This window comes from Oryctolagus cuniculus, chromosome Y (genome assembly GCF_051225735.1).
Source record: "Oryctolagus cuniculus isolate XC-2025 breed Fujian yellow rabbit chromosome Y, ASM5122573v1, whole genome shotgun sequence".
NCBI classification, from domain to species: Eukaryota; Metazoa; Chordata; class Mammalia; order Lagomorpha; family Leporidae; genus Oryctolagus; species Oryctolagus cuniculus.
In genome coordinates this window covers 25,711,937-25,738,793 of record NC_142889.1, presented here as the reverse complement: position 1 = coordinate 25,738,793, position 26,857 = coordinate 25,711,937, and the positions used below count along the sequence as shown (strand labels likewise).

Here is a 26,857-nt window from a genome sequence, read left to right as displayed (position 1 = left end):
TCAATCATAAGCACAGAATATATTGTGGATTTCCAGGGGCTAAGGATGAAGTGATTGGTGCAGCTCGGGTTGTTGTGGCCAATTGAGGATTGAGCCTGTGGATGGAAGACCTCTCTCTTTCTCTCTACATTTCCTTCTCACTCTGTATAACTCTGACTTTCAAATAAATAACTAAATCATTAAAATAATTATGGGAAAAGTAGAGGGAGGCGGAAGAAAGGCAGGAGTTTGGATGGGGGGGAGGGAGGGGGAGAAGAAGCATCATGTCCCCAAATCCATATATATTAAATTCATAAAGTTGTATTCCTTAAACAAAAATAAATAAATAAATAAATAAATAAATAAATAAATAAATAAATAAACTAGTCAAGAAGCACATGTGAGCTGCAGATGCCTTTACTTGCCTTATTAAGATGGCACTTTCTTCCTGCTAGTCACCAGTCACCTTTGTGGGGGAATAGAGAGAAATCAGTATGCTCTTCTGTCACAGGGTAAGGTGGGAAAACTATCCCTTACTGTCCACCAGGCTTCACTCAAAGTCAAAGCTGTCCAAATGGTTCTCCCTCAGGTAATATCACAGGTGACACAGGATGTCACAGATAGAGCTCACCCGACTCCAAGAAGATGGTGTCTCCTCCAGATCCAGCTGTGGGAGTCCCCTGTGGTGTTCCCACTCACTGCTATGTATTTGTACTGTCCATGCTGCTCCAGAGTCTTCCTACTTTCTGTAGGATTTCCACTGTAAACTTCTCTTAAAATCTGTCCTAGAAATGCAGTTACTTCACCTTCTTTCTATTATCTTCCTGTGGTCAGAATCAGCATATCTTATCCCTATTCAGCCATCTTGGACCTCCCATTCTTCTGTATTAAGTTCAGAAGTAATCTCAAATGTCTTACACCTGAAAATCTTCAATGAATGAGGCATGAATTTGTGTCAGGCACTGTGGCTGGCAAATGGTACTTATCTCATTGAATTTTCACTAACACTCTATATGTTTCCATTATCCGAATTTCTGATGAAGATGATAAAGATTAGAAGGTGTCATTATATTGCCTGGAAGCACTCAAGATGTTATGAAGAAAACTAAAATTTGAATATAGGTATATCTGATATTGAAGTCCAGATGCTTAGCCAATTATATTTTGTTCATATGGTTAATGGGTTTTCATTTTATTGGGGTTCATTTTGAAGATTTCCAAAGTGATTACCTACTTGCTACCTATATATTAACTTGCTACATTCTCACAATACTGCGATTAAAATAAATCTAACTGTAGAGTAAATGAAATGAGTCTATATGAGTCAATTATTAAGTAGGAACTGTTAGCATGAGAAAGAAAAGAGGTATTCAAACTATAGTTTAAAATTTTAAATTAATTAATGAATGAATGATTCATGGGGATGTGGTTTAGGTTTTGCATTTTATACATAATTTTAAAAGAAATTTTAGCTACATGTTTATAATACAGGTAGTGGTAGAATGTTATTGTTTTAATATTCTGCTTTTGTGTAGACTAATATAACCATTTTAATGCAAACATGAAAAATAGAAAAGTCAAAAGTAACCATTAGGGGCCAGCACTGTTGCACAGTGGGTTAAAGTCCCAGCCTGTAGTTCTGGCATCCCTTATGGGCACCAATTCAAGTCCTAGCTGCTCCACTTCCAATCCAACTCCCTGCTAATTTTTCTGGAAAATAAGTGGAGGATGATTTTGGAATTTTCCTATTGGAGGAGAGGGATCAGGTAAGGAAGTAAATGTGACATCATTACCTTAGTGATAGAGTGAAAATCACCATTCAGCTAACTTGGTCAGAGACAATTTTTTTTATTTAATGAACATAAATTTCCAAAGTACAGCTTATGGATTACAATAGCTTCCCCCCCCATAACTTCCCTCCCACCCACAACACTCCCCTCTCCCACTTCTTCTCCCCTTCCATTCACATCAAGATTAGTTTTCAATTATCTTTATATACAGAAGATCAATTTAGCATATATTAATTAAAGATTTCCAGTTTGCACCAACACAGAAACACAAAGTGTAAAATAGTATTTGAGTACTAGTTATAGCATTAATTAAACACTTAAGAGTAATTGTGTATTTTTTTATTTTCCCTCCCACTCACACCCCTCCCATCTCCCACTCCCTCTCCCATTCCATTCACATCAAGATTCATTTTCAATTATCTTTATATACAGAAGATTTAGTATGTATTAAGTAAATATTTCATCAGTTTGCACTCACACAGAAACACAAAGTGTAAAATACTGTTTCAGTACTAGTTATAGCATTACTTCACTTTGGACAACACAGTAAGGACAGATCCCATATGAGAAGTAAGTACACAGTGACTCCTGTTGTTGACTTAACAATTTGACACTCTTGTTTATGGCGTCAGTAATCTCCCAAGGCTTTAGTCATGAGTTGCCAAGGCTATGGAAGCCTTTCGAGTTCGCCAACTTCAATCTTATTTAGACAGGGTCATAGTCAAAATGGAAGTTCTCTCCTCCCTTCAGAGAAAGGTACCTCCTTCTTTGATGGCCCCGTGGTAAGAGACAATTTTAACAATAAGATATTCTCATGTTCAGTCCATACTTACAGAGGTTATGGGCTCAGGAGGCCATGGGTTCAGAGCTATCTTTAGATATTAGTTTAGGCCACCATCCCTCTCATGCTAGTTTCCATCTTGTAGTGGGATGACATAGCTGACAGGAGGAGCTATGCTAGAAGTGAGAATGAGCCAGCTCAGTCTCATGAAGACAGAGTCATGTCATGCCACAGCGGAGTGAGCAGAAGGGCTGAAGAAGAGAATTTACAGTTCAGATAAGGTGAAAATACAGAGAACTATAATGAGAAACAAAATAAGCTCATCTTTTGTTACTTTGTAATTATTCATTTGTTAAACTTATATACAGATCTGATGTCATTTTTAAATGTGACTTCATTTTTTAAAAAATTATTAAAATTTTAATGAAAATCCCAGCTGAATTTAATGTTCACACCAAATAAATTTATGAAATCCCAGTGTCTTATATAGTATCTCAATAAAAATAAAGCAGAAATACTGTGTGCCTTTATAGTCATAAAACATCAAACTTTAACTCAAAACACAAGCATTTATATTACAATTTATAAAATTACTAATTTATTAAATTCATATTTGAATTGCATTTTTTGTAAATACCTCTTTATATGTCTATATTTTAAGTATATAAAATGATATTCTAGCATACATTTTGATAGTCATTTATCTGAATAGAAGTTAGTTATAACATCATTTCTACCATTATGATTAAATATTGCATTATGAAATGTTAGTGTATTTTCTATTCTTTCAGAGAACTCTAATGAATTTTCTAATTAATTATCAAAGCAGGTTGGTCTTTCAAAAAGATGTATATTTGGCAAGAAAATGTTGTAGTATCTTTTTACCCAGAATGCCAACATTCAAAATTGCACTAAAAACATTTCAACTCCATTTCTTCACGGAGACCTATAAAGCACTTGAGAGAATATTTTAAACAAATCTTAATTCATCTACTTCATTTCATCTTTACTGTTTTTCAAAGAAAGTTCCTGTCATTGTGTTATTCTCAATAGGCTTGCTGTTTTCTAAATGGTGGCAGAAAACATTTTCAAACTACATTTATCTAATTTGTAGGTCTTCAATATCAAGTTTTGTAATGAAATGTCTCTTTCCTACCTACTACCTTTCTTACTGGACAGTTTTTTAAACAGTTTCCCTAAATGATTTTTCTTATCTTGATGTCCCATATTAGAAATTTTCTCTAAATTTAATGATTTCAGATGAAAACTAAACTTATTTTTCTGACTTGTGAAAGAGTTGTAAGGAGGAGCTGCCAAAACATTCTATTTCGAGCTCTATAATGTACTTCAGGCTTTGAATCAAACTTTTTTCCAGACTGAAATTACAACATTTGAGAAGCCAACATACTCTTACTATAATTTATACCCTCTGTTACCATCCTAAGCTTATTCATTTCTGCATTGAGACTTTGGTAAAAATTCCTTTTCTTTTTCATTCAGTAATTAGCTTATCCACTTTGTTTTCTAGATCAGAAAAAATAGATTTAAAATCAGAAAGTACTATAAAATTTTCCTTTCCATATATAAAATACATATATATGCTAGCAGTTTTTTCTTTTATTTTCCTCCATAATATATTATCAATACTGCAATCACAATATTGTGCTCAATAAAATGATAATTAAATAAAATCCATTCCCATTATTACATAGGGTACTGTACAAGACAGATCTTCTCTCAGTACAGTCTGTACAATTTCAGAGCACAAAAACTAATCAGAAATATCAACAAATATTTATTAATCAGAGTAGCATCAAAATACAAAAAAAGAGAGAAACATATTTGGAAAAATTGCCTGAATACAAATAAGTCATTTTTAAAATACTGTTTTTGAAGCTTCCTTGGAGAGTTTTAAAATTTATTCTATATTCCTAAATATCTATGTTTATCATGTTTTACATGATCTATAGCATAAAACTAGTTTTTATTTGGTTGTTCCTATAAACAAAAAAATATATAAATTGAAATACTACAAACATGCACTGACTTCTGTTGCTAAGTTTGCAACTGGTAATGCATATGGCCGGTTTCTAACGTCATGAAAACACAATTTTGCTGCAGCTAGTAAGTTTCCAAAGAAACTGTCGAGGATGTCTACTTTAGTGATAAAGAGAGGCAGAGAATTTAGGGAAATTTACTAGGTACAAGGCTTTCAACCTCCTGAAGTTCCAGATCTGAATCTTTCTTTCTCAAAATGTTGCCTGCTGTCACCAGGGCCCACCCATTTTGAAAGCAAGGAGGGCCATCGCTCAGAAGCAAGGACCCAACATTGGCACTGATTATTGGCGGCCACTGGTCTTCCGTGCGCATGTGCAGTGACTGCCCTCTGCAGGTGCGCATGCACTTCCCTTTAACCTCGTTGCTTGGCTACAGTCGCTGTGAGTTAAGACTGTGGGAAGAGGAAGCCTGTGTGCTGGGACATTGAGGCCAGGGCTTGCACCTATCCTGGGCTTGCCTCAGGATTCCCATGCTGGGAAAAGCCGCTAGAAGGATCAGCCATGAAGGAGGTCTTACCTCCCCATTGAAGGGTGTGCGTGTCTCTTGAGCTCCTCCGCTGGGTGAGAGATGGCGAACGGGATAAAATCACAGCCCAGCTACCTCTTCCCGACAAGGATAAGGCTGCCAGCGTGAGTGAGGAAGTCTGAGGGAAGCAGCTCCGCTGCTCAGGAACAGTGGCCGAGGCCGCCCTCCTGTGACCAGGAACACTGGGCGCCCAGGTCCCACAGGCTCTCCTCCCCTGAGAGGGAGAAGCACCCAGGCCGCCTTTCAGAGCAGCAGAAGCAAAGCCTACACCTCAGTCGATGTCCAAGTTAATCATAATGCCCTCTATAGTACACTTCACTGGCAGGTGATAAGTGATTGAACAAAATTGATTGTTTCCATAGTTGATTTTTAATGTACACGTTTCATTTTATACACTGATGCATTGTGGGGAATTCATGTGGAGAGAAGTAACTTATGGTTCAGACTAAAGTGTCCACAACTTAGGCTCCAGGACTTGTTTCTGAGTAAAGATTCAGGGACGAACAGACAAAAATTAAAATGTTTAAATAAAATTAAAAATTAAAAACGTGAAAATAAAATTTAAAATGGGTAGGGTAAAGTTAAATATTAAAATGGGTAAAATATTCTCTTACATAGACTATCTGTGTTTGTAATGCAAATTGTAATTTGATTTTTTCCTAGTGATAGTTTCTATGTAACTTAAAGGGCAATAATATTATACAATGGGAATTAAATTGAAAACAGAATGAATAATATTAAGGGACAAAGAAAATCACGCCTCTCATACTAACTCAATATATAATCAAATTTACTTTAAGCTTTCTGTCAAAGCAAAAGGAAAAAGAAAGTTACCCATTGTGTTTGATAGAAATAAACCAAGTTTAATATTTTTTAAATTCATTTTCTATTCATAAGGCAGAGAAAGAGAGACCAAAATATATCATCCACCCACTTGTGCACTACCCAAATGCCTGCAACATCCGGTTATGAACTAGGCCAATGTCAGAACCCAAGAGCTCAATCTGAGTTCCCCACAGCAGTTGCAGGGATTCAAGTACTTGGACCACAATCTGTCATTCAGGAAACAGAAAACAGAAGTGGACCCAGGACTTGAACCCAGGTGCCCCCATATTTTCAATTCAAACAAGCTTTTATGGGTACTGAAAACTATTTGTAAAATATTTAATTTCATTGCAGGACATCCCATGAAATGATTATTATTAAGCAGTATGAATTTGTTAAATTCACTTTAATTACAATAACAAAATTCTATGACTCGCATAACATATTTTGTATCTTATAAAGGATGGCCAACTGACTTCCCTAGACAAACACATTATAAAGTCAAAGTGATATATTGCAGAGAGTAAGGTAGGGGTGAGTGTGGCACAGTGAAGTAAGCCACCACTTGTGATTCCCATGATAGTATTTGAGTGCTGACGTGTGTCCTGGCAACCTTCCTTCCAATCCGACTTTTGGACAGCACACCCTGAAAAGCAGTAGGTAATGGATCATTTGGGTTTCTGCCTACCCACATGAGTCACAGATGGAGCTTCTAGCTCATGGGTCCTTGTTCTTGGCTGTAGTTTGTCCAGCCCTGACAGTTCTTGTAATTTAGAGAGTATAACAGCAGCAAGATTTGTCTATTTCTTTTCTTTTTCTTGCTCTGCTTTTCAAGTAGATGGAAAAAAAAAACAAGTATTTTGTTTTCAAAACAACAAAAATACATATTTAAAATATAAAAGGAAAGATGAAAAAAATTGTCTTGCAAATGGATTTAGTGTGAAAGTGTGATTAAAACATCACTTGACAATCAATAGGTTCTATTAACAAGTACTTACGACTTTCCCCATAAAAATAATTAGTACTTCTGTACATTTAAGAATATGGTACAAGTATTTTTAAAATTACAACTAATATAATTTTTACAGATGGCCAGGCTATCACTGTCACCTGAAACAACATGAGAGGATTTTGAGTGGCTTTATTCTAAAACTTCAATATTGCTAGTTGAACAACATGGAATTCATTGTAAACATAAGACCAGTGCAAGAATATAAGAAATTTTTATGGGGCCAGCACTGTGGCACACTAGTTTAATCCTCTGCCTGTGGTGCTGGCATACCATATGGGCACTGGGTTCTAGTCCCAGTTGCTCCAATTCCAGTCCAGCTCCCTGCTGTGGCCTGGGATAGCAGTGGAGGATGGCCCAAATGCTTGGGCCCCTGCACCTGCATGGGGGAATGGGAGGAAGCACCTGGCTCCTGGCTTAGGATCAGTGCAAATCTGGCCATTGCAGCCATTTGGGGAGTGAATCAATGGAAGGAAGACCTTTTTCTCTCTCTCTCTCTCTTTCTCTCTCTCTCTCTCTCACTGCAAATCTAGCTGTCAAATAAATAAAGGAATTTTTTTAAAAATACTTTAAAAATAAATTTTTACATATGCTGTAATTCTAAGAATATGCACATACACTGCTTAGCACTGCACATCAAGCACTGATATGTCATAGTGCTGTCTAGCTCAGAAATATTCTTTGTATTTAAATTGAATAAAAATGTTGTATAAGGTAACTCTCAGCCAAGGAGTTAATATAATTCCCAGGGTACTTTCCTCAGTGAGAGTGTCATTCCTAGTCTTTGTTGATTCTGCTTCTCCCATGTCTTTACCTAAGTTCGGGTTACTACTATGTACCCGAGGATTACTGCAGTAATCTTTGAACTGTGTTCCTTTCAACCCTGCCTCCTGAAACTTTGTTCAGACTTTCAGATTTTTTTTATATTTTAAAAAATTTAGACCTAATGATGTTACCCCCTGGGTTAAAAACCAACTGTGAGGGCCAGCATGTGGCTCAGTAGACTAAGCTACTGCTTGTGATGCTGACACTTCATACGAGAGTGCCTGTTTAGGTCACCATTATTCTGCTTCCAACACAGCTCCCTGCTTATGTACCTGAAAAGGCAGAGAATGATGGACCAAGTAGCTAGGCCCCTGCCATCCATGCAGGACACTCAGATGGATTCCCAGGCTAATGGCTTTTGACGATCTCAGCCCTGACAATTGAGGTCCTTTGGGGAATGAACAAGCAGACTGATGATCACTTTGTTGTCTCTACCTCGCTTTGTCATTCTACCTTCCAAAAAATAAAATTAAAAAGCTTTAAAAAACCTTGTCATTGCTATAATATATGTAACTAGGAATTTATCACTTTATTTCATATTTTAAAATTTGTTACCATGCAATATTCATAGTAATTTTATGATTCTTTTATTTCTGTGGTATCAGGTATAATATATCCTTCTATACTTGTAATTTTATGATTTTTTTCTATTTTTTAACTTTTATTTAGTGAATATAAATTTCCAAAACACAGTTTATGGATTGCAATGGCTTCCCCCTCCCCATAATTTCCCTCCCACTCGCACCCCTCCCATCTCCTGCTCCCTCTCCCATTCCATTCACATCAAGATTCATTTTCAATTATCTTTATATACAGAAGATCGATTTAGTATGTAGTAAGTAAATATTTCATCAGTTTGCACACACAAGAAACACAAAGTGTAAAATACTGTTTCAATACTAGTTATAGCATTACTTCACTTTGGACAACACATTAAGGACAGATCCCACATGAGGAGTAAGTGCACAGTGACTCCTGTTGTTGACTTAACAATTTGACACTCTTGTTTATAGCTTCAGTAATCTCCCTAAGCTCTAGTCATGAGTTGCCAAGGCTATGGAAGCCTTTCGAGTTCACCGACTTCGATCTTATTTAGACAGGGTCATAGTCAAAGTGGAAGTTCTCTCCTCCTTTCAGAGAAAGGTACCTCCTTCTTTGATGCCCCATTCTTTCCACTGGGATCTCACTCGCAGAGATCTTTAATTTATTTTTTTGTTTGTTTGTTTTTGTTTTTGTTTTTGTTTTTGTTTTTGTTTTTGTTTTTTTTGCCAGGGTGCCTTGGCTTTCCATGCCTAAAATACTCTCATGGGCTCTTCAGCCAGATCCAAATGCCTTAAGGGCTGATTCTGAGGCCAGAGTGCTGTTTAGACCATCTGCCATTCTATGAGTCTGCTGTGTATCCCACTTCCCATGATGGATCATTCTCTCCCTTTTTTATTCTATCAGCTAGTATTAGCAGACACTAGTCTTGTTTGTGTGATCCCTTTGACTCTTAGACTTATCAGTGTGATCAATTGTGAATTGAAATTGATCAATTGGACTAGTGAGATGGCATTGGTACATGCCACCTTGATGGGATTGTATTGGAATCCCCTGGCACATTTCTAACTCCACCATTTGGGGCAAGTCTAATTGAGCATGTCCCAAATTGTACATCTCCTCCCTCTCTTATTCCCACTCTTATATTTAACAGGGATCACTTTTCAGTTAAATTTAAACACCTAAGAATAATTGTGTTTTAATTACAGAGTTCAACAAATAGTACTGAAACAACAACAAAATACCAAAAGGGATAAAGTATTAAATTGTACATCAACAGTCTGGACAAGAGCTGATCAAGTCACTGTTTCTCATAGTGTCCATTTCACTTCAACAAGTTTCCCCTTTGGTGCTCAGTTAGTTGTCGCCGATCAGAGAGAACATATGATATTTGTCCCTTTGGGACTGGCTTAATTCACTCAGCACAATCTTCTCCAGATTCATCCATTTTGTTGCAAATGACAGGATTTCATTGTTTTTGACTGCTGTATAGTATTCTATAGAGTACCTGTCCCATAATTTCTTTATCCAGTCTACTGTTGATGGGCATTTGGTTTGGTTCCAGGTCTTAGCTATTGTGAATTGAGCAGCAATAAACATTAATATGCAGACAGCTTTTTTGTTTGCCAATTTAATTTCCTTTGGGTAAATTCCAAGGAGTGGGATGGCTGGGTCGAATGGTAGGGTTATCTTCAGGTTTCTGAGGAATCTCCAGACTGACTTCCATAGTGGCTTGACCAGTTTGCATTCCCACCAACAGTGGGTTAGTGTCCCTTTTTCCCCACATCCTCGCCAGCATCTATTGTTGGTACATTTCTGAATGTGAGCCATTCTAACTGGGATGAGGTGAAACCTCATTGTGGTTTTGATTTGCATTTCCTTGATGGCTAGTGACCTTGAACATTTTTTCATGTGCCTGTTGGCCATTTGGATTTCCTCTTTTGAAAAATGTCTATTGAGGTCCTTGGCCCATCTCTTAAGTGGGTTGTTTGTTTTGTTGTTGTGGAGTTTCTTGATCTCTTTGTAGATTCTGGTTATCAACCCTTTATCTGTTGCATAGCTTGCAAATATTTTTCCCATTCTGTCAGTTGCCTCTTCACTTTCCTGACTGTTTCTTTTGCAGTACAGAAACTTCTCAATTTGATGCAATCCCAATAGTTGATTTTGGCTTTGACTGCCTGTGCTTCTGGGTGTTTTCCAAGAAGTCATTGCCTGTGCCGATATCTTGCAGGGTTTCTCTGATGTTCTCTAATAATTTGATGGTGTCAGGTCATACATGTAGGTCTTTAATCCATGTTGAGTGAATTTTTGTGTAAGGTGAAAGGTAGGGGTCTTGCTTCATGCTTCTGCACATGGAAATCCAATTTTCCCAGCACCATTTATGGAATAGACTGTCCTTATTCCAGGGATTGGTTTTGGTCCTTGATCAAATATGAGTTGGCTGTAGATGTTTGGATTGATTTCTGGTGTTTCAATTCTGTTCCATTGGTCTATCCATCTCTTTCTGTACCAGTACCATGCTGTTTTGATTACAACTGCCCTGTAGTATGTCCTGAAATCTGGTATTGTGATGCCTCCAGCTTTGTTTTTGTTGTACAAGATTGCTTTAGCTATTCGATGTCTCTTATGTCTCCATATGAATTTCAGCATCATTTTTTCCAGATCTGAGAAGAATGTCTTTGGTATTTTGATTGTTATTGCATTGAATCTATAAATTGCTTTTGGGAGAATGGACATTTTGATGATGTTGATTCTTCCAATCCATGAGCATGGAAGATTTTTCCATTTTTTGATATCCTCTTCTATTTCTTTCTTTAAGGCTTTGTAATTTTCATCATAGAGATCTTTAACGTCCTTGGTTAAGTTTATTCCAAGGTATTTGATTGTTTTTGCAGCTATTATGAATTGGATTGATCTTAGAAGTTCTTTCTCAGCCATGGCATTTCCTGTGTATACAATGGCTATTGATTTTTGTTCATTGATTTTAGATCCTGCTACTTTGCCAAAATCTTCTATGAGTTCCAATAGTCTCTTAGTGGAGTTCTTGGGATCACCTAAATAATCATATCATCTGCAAAGAGGGATTGTTTGAGCTCTTCCTTCCCAATTTGTATCCCTTTAATATCTTTTTCTTGCCTAATGGCTCTGGCTAGAACTTCCAGAACTATATTGAATAGCAGTGGTGAGAGTGGGCATCCCTGTCTGGTACCAGATCTCAGTGGAAATGCTTCCAACTTTTCCCCATTCAATAGGATGTTGGCCGTGGGTTTTTCATAGATTGCTTTGATTGTATTCAGGAATGTTCCTTCCAAACCCAGTTTGCTTAGAGTTTTAATCATGAAAGGGTGTTGTATTTTATCAAATGCTTTCTCTGCATCTATTGAGATAATCATAAGGTTTTTCTTCTGAAGTCTGTTCATGTGGTGTATCACATTGATTGTTTTGTGAACATTGAACCATCCCTGCATATCAGGGATAAATCCCACTTGGTTTGGTGGATGATCTTTCTGATGTGTTGTTGTATTCTATTGGCCAGAATTTTGTCGAGGATTTTTGCACCTATGTTCATCAGGGATATTGGTCTGTAATTCTCTTTCAACGCTGCATCTTTTTCCGGCTTAGGAATTAAGGTGATGCTGGCTGCATAGAATGAATTTGGGAGGATTCCCTCTTTTTCAATTGTTCTGAATAGTTTGAAGAGAATTGGAATTAGATTTTCTTTAAATGTCTGATAGAATTCAGCAGTGAATCCATCTGATCCTAGGCTTTTCTTTCTTGGGAGTGCCTTTATTACTGTTTAAATTTCTGTCTCAGTTATGGGTCTGTTTAGGTTTTCTATGTCTTCCTTTTACTCCTTGGTATCAGCTATAATATCTCCTTCTATACTTGTAATTTTATGATTTTTCTCTATTTTGTTAATCTATCTAAAACTTGTGTATTAAGTTTATCTTCTTTAAAAACCAGATTTTGATTTTATGTTTTTTACAGTGTTTTTCTAGTTTCAATCTTATTTATCTCTGTTCTGACTTTTATTACATCTCACCTCACCTCTCTATTGGCTCTTTCTTGTTTTACTAAGTTTCAGGGATGCATGCTGCAGTCATTTATTTGCAGTCTTTCTAACTCTTTAATGTAAGCACTTATTGTTACAAACTTCCCTCTTAGTTTTGTCTTGGCAGTATCCCACAGGATTTGATATGATGTGTTTTCATTGTTATTTATTTCAAGAGCATTTTATCTCTTTTTAAATTCATTCAAGGACTCTGGCCATTCAGTAGCATGCTGTTAATTTGTAAATATTCTACTGTTCTTATTGATTTCTAGTTTTAGTCCTTTGTGGTCTGAGAAGCTACATGGAATTATTTCACTCTTTTAAATTTTAGTGAGACTTGATTTGAGTCTTAAAATGTGAATTGATAGTAAAACAAAAATATCCTCCCTGTACTGATGTAAAGAATGTGTATGCTGCAGCTGGTGGCTGAAACTACACCCAGTTACTTCTGTAACTACATCTGTAACTGATCCATTTTCTCAGTGTGGTTAAATTCTGATATATCTTTATTGAATTTCTGTCTGGTTTATCTATCCATTGGTAACAGTGTGGCATTGAAGTTGCCCACTGTTACTGCATTGGAGTCCATCTCTCCTTTTAGGTCTAATGATATTTATTGTATATCTCTTGGTGGTGTTTTGCTAGGTGAATAGATATCAATGATTGCTATACCCTCTTGGGACTTAAACCTTTTTATCAGTATAAAATGTGCTTCTTAGTCTCTTTCTATAGTTTGTGACAATATAAGTTTTTGGTTTGATATGTTATTTTTATTTAATATGCTATTTTGATTTAACATGGGTATTGCTATTCTCACTCACTTTTGGTTTCCATTTGCTTGGTCTATCAAATTCCAGGCTTTCAGTTTTAGTTTATCTGTTTCTTTACTTGTGAAGTTAGTTTCATGTAGTCAATGTAGAGTTGGGTCTTTTTAATTTTAATCCATTCATCCAACCAGTATGTATTTGACAAGAGAATTGAATCCATTTACATTCAAGTTTAGTATGTTCTGATAAGAACTACCACCTGCCATTAAGCTGATTGGTTGCTGATGGTATCAGCACTGTTGGTGATTTTGGTAATGTTATGTGTCTTTATCATTTATTTCTAATATAGGCCTCCCTTCAGGATTTCTTTTTTTTTAACTTTTATTTAATGAATATAAATTTCCAAAGTACGATTTATGGATTACAATGGCTTCCCCCCCATACCATCCCTCCCACCCACAACCCTCCCCTTTCCCACTCCCTCTCCCCTTCCATTCACATCAAGATTCATTTTCGATTATCTTAATATACAGAAGATCAGCTTAGTATACATTAAGTAAGGATTTCAACAGTTTGCTCCCACACAGAAACATAAAGTGAAAAATAATAGATGATTTTTTTAAATCATGATGAAATCAGATCAGACCTATTGTCATGTTTAATCCCAGTGAGAGTCAAGTTGGGAGTTGATAATTTCTTTTTTTTTTTTAACAGAGGATCAGTTTAGTATGCATTAAGTAAAGATTTCAACAGTTTGCACCCCCATAGGAACACAAAGTGAAATATATTGTTTGAGTACTCGTTATAGCATTAAATCTCAATGCACAGCACATTAAGGACAGAGATCCTACATGAGGAGAAGTGCACAGTGACTCCTGTTGTTGACTTTACCAATTGACACTCCTGTCTATGGCATCAGTAATCTCTCTATGCTCCAGTCATGAGTTTCCAAGGCTATGGAAGCCCTCTGAGTTCTCTGACTCTTATCTTGTTTAGACAAGGTCATAGTCAAAGTGGAGGTTCTCTCCTCCCTTCAGAGAAAGGTACCTCCTTCTTTGAAGACCTGTTCTTTCCACTGGCATCTCACTCACAGAGATCTTTTGCCAGAGTGTCTTGGCTTTCCATGCCTGAAATACTCTCATGGGCTTTTCAGCCAGATCAGAATGCCTTTAGGGCTGATTCTGAGGCCAGAGTGCTATTTAGGACATCTGCCATTCTATGAGTCGGCTGAGTATCTCACTTCCCATGTTGGATCACTCTCCCCTTTATTTATTCTATCGGTTAGTGTTAGCAGGTACTAGACTTGTTTATGTGCTCCCTTTGACTCTTAGTCCTTTCATTATGATCAATTGTGAACTGAAATTGATCACTTGGAATAGTGAGATGGCATTGGTACATGCCACCTTGATGGGATTGAATTGGAATCCCCTGGTATGTTTCTAACTCTACCATTTGGGGCAAGTCAGCTTGAGCATGTCCCAAATTATACATCTCTTCCCTCTCTTGTTCCCACTCTTATGTTTAACAGGGATCACATTTCAGTTAATTTTCAACACTTAAGAATAACTGTGTATTAATTACAGAATTAAACCAGTCATATTAAGTAAAACAGACAAAAAAACTACTAAGAGGGATAATGTATTAAGTTGTTCATTAACAGTCAGGGCTATGCTGATCAAGTCACCATTTCCCATAGTGTCCATTTCACTTCAACAGGTTTCCTTTTTGGTGTTCAGTCAGTTGTCACCAATCAGGGAGAACATATGGTATTTGTCCCTTTGGGACTGGCTTATTTCACTCAGCATGATGTGTTCCAGATTCCTCCATTTTGTTGCAAATGACTGGATTTCGTTGTTTCTTACTGCGGTATAGTATTCTAAAGAGTACATATCCCATAATTTCTTTATCCACTCTACCGTTGATGGGCATTTAGGTTGGTTCCAGGTCTTAGCTATTGTGAATTGAGCAGCAATAAACATTAATATGCAGACAGCTTTTTTGTTTGCCAATTTAATTTCCTTTGGGTAAATTCCAAGGAGTGGGATGGCTGGGTCGAATGGTAGGGTTATCTTCAGGTTTCTGAGGAATCTCCAGACTGACTTCCATAGTGGCTTGACCAGTTTGCATTCCCACCAACAGTGGGTTAGTGTCCCTTTTCCCCCACATCCTCGCCAGCATCTGTTGTTGGTAGATTTCTGAATGTGAGTCATTCTAACTGGGGTGAGGTGAAACCTCATTGTGGTTTTGATTTGCATTTCCCTGATTGCTAATGACCTTGAACATTTTTTCATGTGCCTGTTGGCCATTTGGATTTCCTCTTTTGAAAAATGTCTATTGAGGTCCTTGGACCATCTCTTAAGTGGGTTGTTTGTTTTGTTTTTGTGGAGTTTCTTGATCTCTTTGTAGATTCTGGTTATTAGCCCTTTATCTGTTGCATAGTTTGCAAATATTTTTTCCCATTCTCTGGGTTGTCTCTTCACTCTCCTGACTGTTTCTTTTGCAGTACAGAAACTTCTCAATTTGATGCAATCCCAATAGTTGATTTTGGCTTTGACTGCCTGTGCCTCCCGGGTCTTTTCCAGAAATTCTTTGCCTGTGCCAATATCTTGTAAGCCTCATCTAGTGGTGTAGAATTCTCTGTTATTTTATGTCTATGAAATAGTTTATTTTGCCTCCATTTCTAAAGGATAGTTTTGCTGGATATAATATTCATGGTTCAGTGTTTTTGGTTTCTTTTCAAATATTGAATATATCACCCCAATCTCTTCTGGCCTCTATGGTTTCTATTGAAAAACTTGCTTCTTTTCCTTTATATTAAACATGGCAAACATGACACTGTGTGTTACTGTATTTGGAATTCTCTCATTTTCCTTTATGTTTCATAGCTTGACTAAAGTGTGTTCTGGATTTTTTTTTTCTTGCAGTGGGGTGGACTACATTGGGTCTTTTAGCTGCTTGAATCTAGATGACCATGTAAGTCTTAGGAAGAATTCAAGTAATTTTTTTCAGTAAGTAAATATTGCTTTATTGCTTTTGCTGTATTTTCCAATGAATATGCCTCTTTTAAAATAAGACACAGGAACATCTGTATTATTTTAAAATCCCTATTGGTTGAAAAAGTTTTTTACTGTAGGACTGGAGAGGTTTAAAAAATCACATGATCATTTTGCCCAAGCATAATTCCTGACACATCTTTTCAGTTTGACAATGCAGTATGTACAATGGCAGAATTAAAGAGTTACCGAACCCAATGTGTTCATCATGATACCATCACAACTGCAATATTTGCATTATCATAATACTGCTGAACTACAGAAACATGAATCAACTATACACATATTTAACAGGTCCTCAGATACTAACTATATAAAATTTAGTATTGTGTTCTGTTTCATTAAAGGTAAGATATTTGGCATTTCAGTGTTTCTTACATATTTATGTGGTTAATCACAGAAGGCTGATGTTATACAATTATGAGGACCATGAGAAGGTACTGCTGATTATACACCTGAATCCTACCATCCTGATCCATATGGCAGTGTCTGAATATATCCATCAACATCTCAAGACAATGCAGCATTGGATGAAGTCACAATGCTATCTGACCCTGCCAATGTCTGGTTAATCATTCAAGTTAGAATGTCATGGGACATGTCAGAGAGCCTATAGCCCAAACCTCAAGTGCTTCTTTGTGCTGCTTGTTGTTGATCATCCAGAGGTATTTTTGATGTACTGCCACACACTGGTGAACTCCCTACAATTCCATGACAGTGCTCTTTGTCAAACATGGATATGAACAACCTGTCTCCACTCTCTCTTTTTTTTTTACTACATTTAGTCAAAACTGGAGGAATCAGAAAAATATTTTTTTAAGTTTTTTTAAAAATATCTCATTTATTTGAAAATCAGAGAAATAGAGTAAGCAGAAAGAAGAGGGAGATGGAGAGGACAGGAGAGAGGAGAGAGAGAGAGAGCACAAGTGAGCACACATTTCCATCTACTGGTTTACTGGCCAAGTTGCTGCAATAGCCTGGGTTGCAACAGAATGAAGCCAGAACCCTGGAAATCCATCTATGTCTCCAACATTGATGGAGGGCCCCTAATTTTGGGCCATATTTGGCTGTTTTCCTAAGTACAATCTCAGAGAGCTGGATCAGAAATAGAGCAGCTGAAACTCAAACCACTATTCATAGGGGATGATCACACCATGGTGCTGGCCCTGTCTCCTGCTATTCTGCTGAGCAACAGCCACTGTGGCCATGCCAGGCAGCCTTACCACAGTGGGAATCAGTTCTTACCCTTTCAACATCTATTTTCCAAATTGTGTTTAGTGTTGATAAATCTGATGAGCCTCAAAGCCTGCCAGCAATGGACTTTTTTTCCTTTCATTTGAAAGGATCTTTATATTGATAATATTACAATAACAAGCAATGTCTCTCCTCTGTAATTCCATTTAAATTTCTCCTTGAGATTCCGGAAGTATCATCATTGCTATCACCCTTGCTAATGGAACAACTAAATGATCTGAAAGCAAAAAATACATTGTTCTATTGGCAACACATCACTGTGACATCTTAATTAAACATAATTTCTAAAATATGCTAATATGGCCAAATATATTAACAATATTAACAAATTGATTTGCTCAGTTATATTTTCAGTGAAAGACTCCATATTTTCAGTGAAAGTCTCCACTGTGGGGAGAGCACTGGGGCATGGAGTGTAAAGCCTCCTCCTGCAGTGCTGGTATCCCATATGGGCACCAGTTCAAGTCCTGATTGTTCTGTTTCTGAACCAGCTCTCTGCTATGACCTGGGAAAGCAGTGGGAGATGGCCCCAGTTCTTGGGCCCCTGTACCCATGTGAGAGAGCTGGAAGAGAATCCTGATTCCTGGATTTGGACCAGCACAGACATGGCCATCGTGGCCATCTGGGGAGTGAACCATTGGATGGAAGACCTCCCTCTCTCTTTCTTTCTCTCTCTCTCTCTGCCTCTACCTCTCTATAACTTTGACTTTCAAATAAATAAATCTTTAAAATAAATAAATAAATAAATAAATAAATAAATAAATAAATAAATAAATAAATAAATAAATTTTTTAATGTGATGAAATTGTTGTCATGGAGTAGCATGTACAACAGATTTGCTTTTCTACATTCTTTGTATAATTGTACTAAAGCTTATAATAAAATTATGAATAGAACATTAATGTCTACATCACACTAAGCCATATAAATACAATATTGTTCCTTTGTGAGCCATGGTATTTAGACAAATTACGTTAAATTGTATAAAAATATCTTACAGTTTAATTACAAGGCAACAATGACACAGCAATTTAAATAGCTGATTAATTTGGTGTCATGTGCTTATACAGAAGTTCATAGTGTACATGTGCTTTATATGCATATGTTTCTGTGTGTGAACTTTGATGTTCAAAACATGGTACCTTATATAATAATAGGATGCTTTATATGTATTTTTTCTTCTAGATAAATTACTGAAAGGTCTGCAAAGTGAATTGTTGAAGGAATTGTTAACAGAAAAAGAACCTGATTTTTAAAATAGTGTTTCAAGTATTACATATGAATTTCTAAAGAAAATATTCATCTGTAGTTTATTTTTCAAGTCACAGACATTGAATTTTTCATCTCTCTTCACTCCTCTACTCCTTGGTTATTTTCCCCTAGAGGATAAGTCTGGAGAAATAGAAATGGGGGTGAAGTGGAATTTTTCATGATCCCAGATACATTGGTACTTACCCACATAAGACTTACAGAAAACTTCCAAAGAACATGCATTTCATTGTATGTATGTGTATTAGACAGTAAATGCAAGCAACCAACTCAAGTTCACTCAAAATACAGAATGTCAGAGGACATTTTCCAGACTAAAATCATTCACTATTACCTTCTTTGCAGTGGCACCACATGAGTAAACCTATCACCAAGAATTGTATAATAATCTAGAAGTGATGCACTCCCAACTGAGTAAACTCATAAACTGAAAAAAATTCAAAAGATAAGCAACCATCTTTATTGTTTGTAATTCACATTTCAATCATGCCTATTTTATACTTTTTAATAATTTTATTGTATATTTTCTTGAATGCATGAAACAAAAGTTGAAATAAAATTTGTTGTCTTATTTTTATCAGTTGGGACCATAACTTGTGGATAAGGTCCTAACTGGCTGCTCCCTAAACTTCACCATTGGGTGAAATGCCTGATTAATGCTGCAGGCCCTAAAATCTGATGACATGATGCATTTAGTGCCAGGTCTCCCAACGCAGCTGCTTTGCTGCATGGCTGAAAACCAAACAAGTCTCTGGCAACTGACTGCATCAGAATTAAGGAATCAAACCACTAGAACCTTCTCTGTTCCCTCCTCTCTGTTATTACATATGCTTTTTTTCTAGAACTTTGTCTAGGTGATAAAAACAATGGGAAAATAGAAAGTGATAAACAAAATTTCCCTGTATCATCCTACTTTGATGGTTACTCCTCCCAACAACCTTCAAATACATCAAACCTCCTCCTTACTGCATTTCCTAGTGTTTCTACCATTGAAATACAACCAACCATACTATATTACTCTCTATTTACATTCTAAAAATTGATGAGGTTTACTTCCAGGATTTTTTAAGCAAATGGATGTTGATATTGTAAGATAATGTGTCAAGCTCCAAGGATTAGTTTCAAATATAATATGAATCCTTCTCTCCCTGCTCTCTTGTTTACTGCAAAAGATGCACTTCAATCATTCACACAGATAAACTTTTCAACCAGTCCAAGCTTGAACTTCCAGTGTCCTGTTGGCCTCTGACCTACTCACAGCATAGGGCCTCCATGGGGAGAAAGGCACCCTGCCAGTAACTCACAGATGCACTCTGCAAGCTCAGGGAAGCAGCATATACTTGCACTGTAATGAAGTGATGATATTCCTGTTATGACAACCAGCATGTGTTGAAGAACATATGTGGTTCATTTTATTATTGTGTTCAGAACACATGATGGCATAGGAATTTGTCTCAAATATGATAATATAATAAAACTAACGTTAAATAATTATTTGAAATATATGGCTCAGTGATTCCTCTACACTCTCAGCCCCCAACAGACTGAAGAAATTATTTCTCTGCAAAATAGTGGTAAAGGAATTATTCCTTTGAATTTATTATATAATTTTAAATTATGGTTTCTTGCATCTCAACTTAGCAAATAGTGAATAAAGCCTATAATATTCAAAGCAGGCTTTTGACATCTTTGATATGAATCTGCTAGCACAAGAGAAATTCCTTAAGAAAGGTTTTAGTTAGCTTCTGAAAGAGTTAGAAATATTAACCAGTTTTCCATTCAATTTTTAATCATTATTTATTGATTGCTCACTATCCAGATATAAGGGTAAGTGAAAAGCACATGGTGATGAATAATAATGGTAAATAATTGATAATTATTAATACCTTCAGTCTACACCAAGTTTTTGGTGGCAGTCATAATTGAATGCAGAACCAAATATAGGAAATAAAAAAATAATTGTTACTGGGTTTTTGCGTATTTAAAGAGTGCATGTAGAGCTTCAAGCATCATTTAAAGAGTCATATAGATGGATTATATTTTTCTGTATTTCTATTCTGTTTTTATTTTTTGTGCTTAGTTGGAAATTGCATAGAACTAATGAATTCTGAGACAAGAAACCAAGCCATTCTTGTATTTCTTGAATTTATTGTTCTGGTGAATATTTCATTTTAGTGTTTATTTTTAAAAAATAATTATTTATTTGAAGGAGTTACAGGGAGATAGGGAAAAAAGAAGAGGGAGAGAGACAGAGAGAGAGACAGAAAGACAGATGAAGAGATTGAAAGATATCTTCTATGCATTGATTCACTCCCCAGATGGCTATTGCTAGCTATGGTCCAGGCCAAAACTAGGAGCCAGGAACTTCTTCCAGCTCTGCCACATGGAGAGCAGGGGCAAAGCACTTGGGCCATCTTCTGCTGATCTTCCCAGGCCATTAGTGGGGAGTTAGATTGGATGTTGAGTAAGCTGGTTCAAGAACTGGTGCCCATATGGAATGCTGGCATCTCAGGCAGCAGCCTTACCCATGACACCATAATGCCAGCCCTTCATTTCACCACTTTGTATTTTAAATAATTATAAATCTAATAAATTGATCTTCTGTATATGAAGATAATTGAAAATGAATCTTGATGTGAATGGAATGAGAGAGGGAGTGGGAGATGGGAGGGGAGTGGGTGGGAGGGAAGTTATGGGGGGAAAAGCCATTGTAATCCATAAACTGTACTTTGGAAATTTATATTTACTAAATAAAAGTTAAAAATATATATATAAATCTATAAGACTTCTCCTGGAAATGTGTTTTTAAAATGTCATGATAATGCCACCCTTCTCATGTATATTCTGATATACATATATATAAAGTCAAATAACATAAAATACCCTGGCTTGCTATAAATACATCTACTTCTCTATCACAACTGTCTATGTCTGATATGCTTTAAATAGGGCTTTATAAAGCTGCAATTTTTTGTAATATTCTATTATGATCTTCCTTAGAAATATTAGAAATGAGAATTTAAACTAAATGTCTTTCATCATATGTGTCTCATGACAATTACCAACAAAAATTCCTCTATGGATTTCTCATGTTTCTCTTCCTTCTGTTTGTTCACCCCCCAAATGGTTACTATGGCCGGTGCACTGCACCGATCTGAAGCCAGGAGCCAGGTGTTTCCTCCTGGTCTCCCATGCTGTGGTGCTGGCCAATATATATTTGCTTTTTAATTCACCAAAACATGAAATAAGTTTCAAAAATAGTATCACAAAAAGCGCTTACGTAAACTACTTTCAAGTTTTCAGTTTTTGCTCAAAGTATTTCCAAATCTTGAAACTTTTTCAAAAGTGTACAGAATAATAGGATTTTCAGATTTAAATAACATTTTCAACTTACAATATTATGACTTCTCAAACATTTGTAGCTTCATAGAAATTTAATGTACAGTTTAGTGAATTCTACTACTCTGTGTTTCACAGGAACTAGTAAGAACTGTTGGCAGGGGCAACCACAGCACTTTAAGTAAATTGGTGGTTACTGTCTCCACCTTGTCATCAGGTAAACACCAGCTCCTCCATGCTCAACCTGCAATAGGCTTGGAGGAGAATCTATTGCAACCAAAGGGAAATGTTGCCAGTTGGGACACTTGTACACACCCAGCACAATTGTGAAAGGAGTGGGGCTGTGGCTGGCAGGTATTGCATATGCATGTCACCCAAGGATTTTGCCAGAGGGAAAAATTTACATTCCCCACTGACTTACAGTCTGGCTGAGAGGCTCCATCTGCCAGGGTAGAATACAGGGCATGTGGCTCCAGGAACTCCTCAGTCACTGTGTGGGCAGAACAGGCTAGTGGGGCAGAGTGTACCCTCTGGCAGTCCTTGAACATGGGAACCCTGGGTGCTGAGACTGTGAAAGCACTGTGACTGCCTGGGAGGAGGCAAGGTGTAGCCTGGGTCTGGGCAAGCTCTGGATGCAGAGTCCCACTCTCAGAACTCTTTGGTTGCCAGGGCAGACCTCTGTAGCAGGAATCATGCTCACAGAGAGGACTATGCAGATCATTTGTGTGGTTCATCCAGAAGTGTAGATGAGTGTTGAAGACACTGGGGACAAACACCTGGGCATTACTCAGCTTGGAGGAAAGGAGGTGACAGGCTGATCACACCAACATGTGACCATCTTCTGCGCTAGAGATCTTTTCTAGGATGAAAGCATAGCTGTACTCTGTGCTCAACCACTATGATGAGATGAAGAGGCTATATCAGATTTGGAAGAATTTAGAAGGTTGTGTCTCTTAGGTGAGACCATTAGAAGTTAGAGCTGGGTCAGGAGAATTGGGAAAAGGAGACATTTGGCAAGGCCTTTACTTGTGTGGCAAACTTCATTGATTATTTAATAGACCATGGATAAGCAGGTTAATTAGCAAGATTTTAATTAACAAGTTCCAGGATTATTTTCCAACTTCCCGAGGGGAACTGATCTCTTCCTATTTATTCCCAGAGGCTTCCTAACCTGCTTAAATGAACCACACCAGATGAATTGAAATTCAATCTTCTATTATAACTGGAAAAACAGCAAGAAAATGCAGAAACACAGTACTACTCCTTATGATAACAGCAAATATTCTTTGAGCTCCTTCTTGGTGTCAGCATTCTGGGTGCCCTGAAGGTAATTATTTATTTATTCTTTAAAACAGCTTTAGGAGTCAGATGCTATGTATCTCCATTTACAATTGAGGAAACAGAGCTACAGTGTTGTTAAGCAAAGCTCCCTTCATCTCACAAGCAAGAAGTAGATATATATCTCCTCTGAACACTTAATTATGTATATATGATAAAATAAATATGTATGTAAGTATATATATATCTATATAATATATATACACACCTATATAATATTTTCCAAAAAAATTGCATGCTTTCTTATCATACTGTCATTTAAAAAGTCAGTGTAAATGAGTGTATTTACTTTCTTTTCCTTTGGAACAGTAAAAACACCCAAAGATTATTTTTAATTAACTTAGAACTAAGTTCTTAAAATTAGCTGAGAATTTGGAAATTCCAACTTGGTTATCACTGAGTTGTCATGATTCATAGCATTACATTTCATGAAATTACAGCCTTTGAAAGATCTCCATTATTATCATTCCATTAGTTGAATACAATTGTAAAGATATGCTTTAAATTTCATTTAATAATTTTTATTTAATTAATGTATTTGAGATACAAAGAGCGATCGTCCACCTCCTGGTTCACTTTTCAAATTCCCACAAGACCCAGGCTGAAGTCAGGAGGTTGACACTCAATCCAGGTGGCAGGGACTCAGGGGCTGGAGACATCATAGGCTCCCTCCCTAGGTGTGAATTAACAGGAAGATGGAGGTGGGAGAGGAGTTATACTCCAACACAGGTATTCTGATAAGGGATTTAGACATCTCAGGTGTCATCTTAACCACTTTACTGAGGGCCTCCACCTTCTTTTCTTTTTTTAACTTCTGTTTCTTTCATGGCTACAATGATGCCTAGGAAACAGCATACCCTCAATGTTACTTACTTTAAATTTTGCTTTTAGATAAATTTATCTGGACTGTATTCCCAAAGTGTATTCATGACAACAAATGCATTTTTCACATATTGATCTTTAAAAGTTCATGAGAAAGAAAAAGAAAAGAAGTGGACAGAAGAAAAAATTAAGAGGAAGTCAGCTACAATCAAATTTACAGTTATCACTGTAAAAGGCTACTGAAGTTTCTTTTACAAAAAGAATGTTAACATCAAACAGTATATTTCACTTTGTGTTTCTATGGGGGTGCAAACTGTTGAAATATTTACTTAATGCATACTAAACTGATCTTCTGTTAAAAAAAAAAAGAAGAAGAAATTAGCAATTCTCAACTTGACTCTCACTGGGATTAAACATGACAATAGGTCTGATCTGATTTCATCATCATTTAAAAATCATCTGTTATTTTTCACTTTATGTTTCTGTGTGGGAGAAAACTGTTGAAATCTTTACTTAATGTATGCTAAACTGATCTTCTGTATATAAAGAGAATTGAAAATGAATCCTCATGTGAATGGAAGGGGAGAGGGAATGGGAAAGGGGAGGGTTGAGGGTGGGAGGGACGTTATGGGGGGAAGACATTGTAATCCATAAGCCGTACTTTGGAAATTTATATTCATTAAGTAAAAGTTAAAAAAAATACCATGAAACAACTATAAAGCAAACAACCCAATTAAATAAAAAAAAGAATGTTAACATGTAGAAATACAGATTTTGAAACATATGCACCCACAAGGGAGTGGAAAATAGCTGCTTTTGACATTACATGAATCTTTGTCAACTCTATCAAGTTATAATTAAATAGCTAGCTAGCATTTATTAAACCCCAAATATGTAAACTGAAGAGGTTATATCTTCTACATTAAACAAAATGATCTCTCTTAGACAAACAAGATAGTCTGCTGAAGAAGTTTCCTCTGAATTTTTAAAAAAGATTTATTTATTTGAAAGAGTTACAGAGAGGCAAAGGCAGAGAGAGAGAGGTCTTCCATCTGCTGGTTCACTGCCCAGATGGCCACAATGGCTGGAGATGCGCCGATCCTAAGCCAGGAGCCAAGGGCTTCTTTCAGCTCTCCCACATGGGTGCAGGGTCTCAAAGACTTGGGTCATCTTTTACTGCTTTCCCAGGCCATAGCAGAGAGCTGGATCAGAAGTGGAGCAGCCGGGACTTGAACTGGTGCCCATATAGGATGCTGGCACTGCAGGTGGCAACCTTACCTGCCAGGCCACAGTGCTTTATTGATTCAAAGTACCTCTTTTGGAGATGTCCAAAGGTCTCTCAAAATGGCCATTGCGATTTTAAGTTGTCCCTGGTGAAACTGCACCAGAGGATAGATGCACACATTACCATGGTGGTGAGAAACATGAAGGAAGCAGGTGTTTAGGGTGGAAAACATGTGTTGCTAGCCTGAAAAAGACCCATGGGAAGTCAAACATCTGTAAAGATGGTGAACTTTCTATCTTCACAGTTTGACCAAGGGAAAACATCTGGCCAGGAGTAAGCCAAAGCCCTCTGAGTCTGGGTAGATCAAGTGAAAGAAAGAGGTCTCAGGGACACAAGGACAGAATTCAGAAGTCAGGACACTGGTCTTAGTAGACCTTATAAACTTATCTATCCCCTGGTGGTAGCTCAGGGAGAAGGTTATTGAACCCATTCCTATCCAAGCCCAACAGAATTTTCCTCTTACAAACAAACATAAAAACATTAGATGAGCAGAAAAAACATAGGAATATGTGTTAGAGTGTTAGAAATCCATTTCTCCAAGAAGCAAACAAATCTGATCAGATCAATGAAATACCTTCCTAGAAAACCAAACCCAGACTGATGGGCTTTAGTACTACTAGTAGGGAGCTGGAACAATCAGGACTCAAAATGGCACCCAAATGATAGCTGGTGACAAAACCACTAAGCCACAATGATGGCCCCATTAAGGCAAATCTTCATGTCAACTAATGAAAAAAATCATTTTATTATCCAATTTCCCTTGGACAAACACAATCACTGTTAATCCCATACTACATGAGTTAAGGATGCTACAGCCATTTCATATATGATTAAACAGGCTTCAGCAGCTCACTACTAGCACTTAAAGAGTTATAATTCAAATACTACTCTTCTAAGCCCAATTCACATTGTTCTCCCTTCTATCCAAGGATGTTGTATCAGAAGATCACAGAGTAATGTGCTAAATGTGCTAAATCATGTACTATGGACATTTAGACAACAAATACATCAGAGAAGGGAGTTAGAGAAATTGTTTTTAGGTACAAGATTCCCTGGTTTGCTTCCTGAAAATGCAGGAACACCCACTCTGTCTCTCAAATAGGTTTTAAGAAACAAATAAGACAAAAAGTAGGGGGAAGGCAACATTTGGGTGTACAGTTAAAATACTGTTCTTAACCTAATCACAATAAAAATCCCAAAGCATATTCTATTTAAATTTATATAGATTAAAAAATTGTACAGGTTTAAAAATTCACCTCAAATAATAATAATTATTGCCAAGAGAATCCTGAAAGGGAAAAAAAGGTGGGAGTTTTCTAACTGTAACAGATTTTAAAATACTGTCCA

At 36.8% G+C, this 26,857-nt stretch overlaps 1 protein-coding gene across 1 annotated transcript in view; it reads right to left on the bottom strand.

Moving 5' to 3' along the window:
- The window catches only part of LOC149119414 (uncharacterized), a 168,124-nt gene that overhangs the window by 102,020 nt on the left and 39,247 nt on the right, over window positions 1-26,857 (bottom strand). The window contains 1 exon segment of the mRNA XM_089325106.1: window positions 5,125-5,397. Coding sequence (XP_089181232.1) covers window positions 5,125-5,397 — 273 coding nt within the window.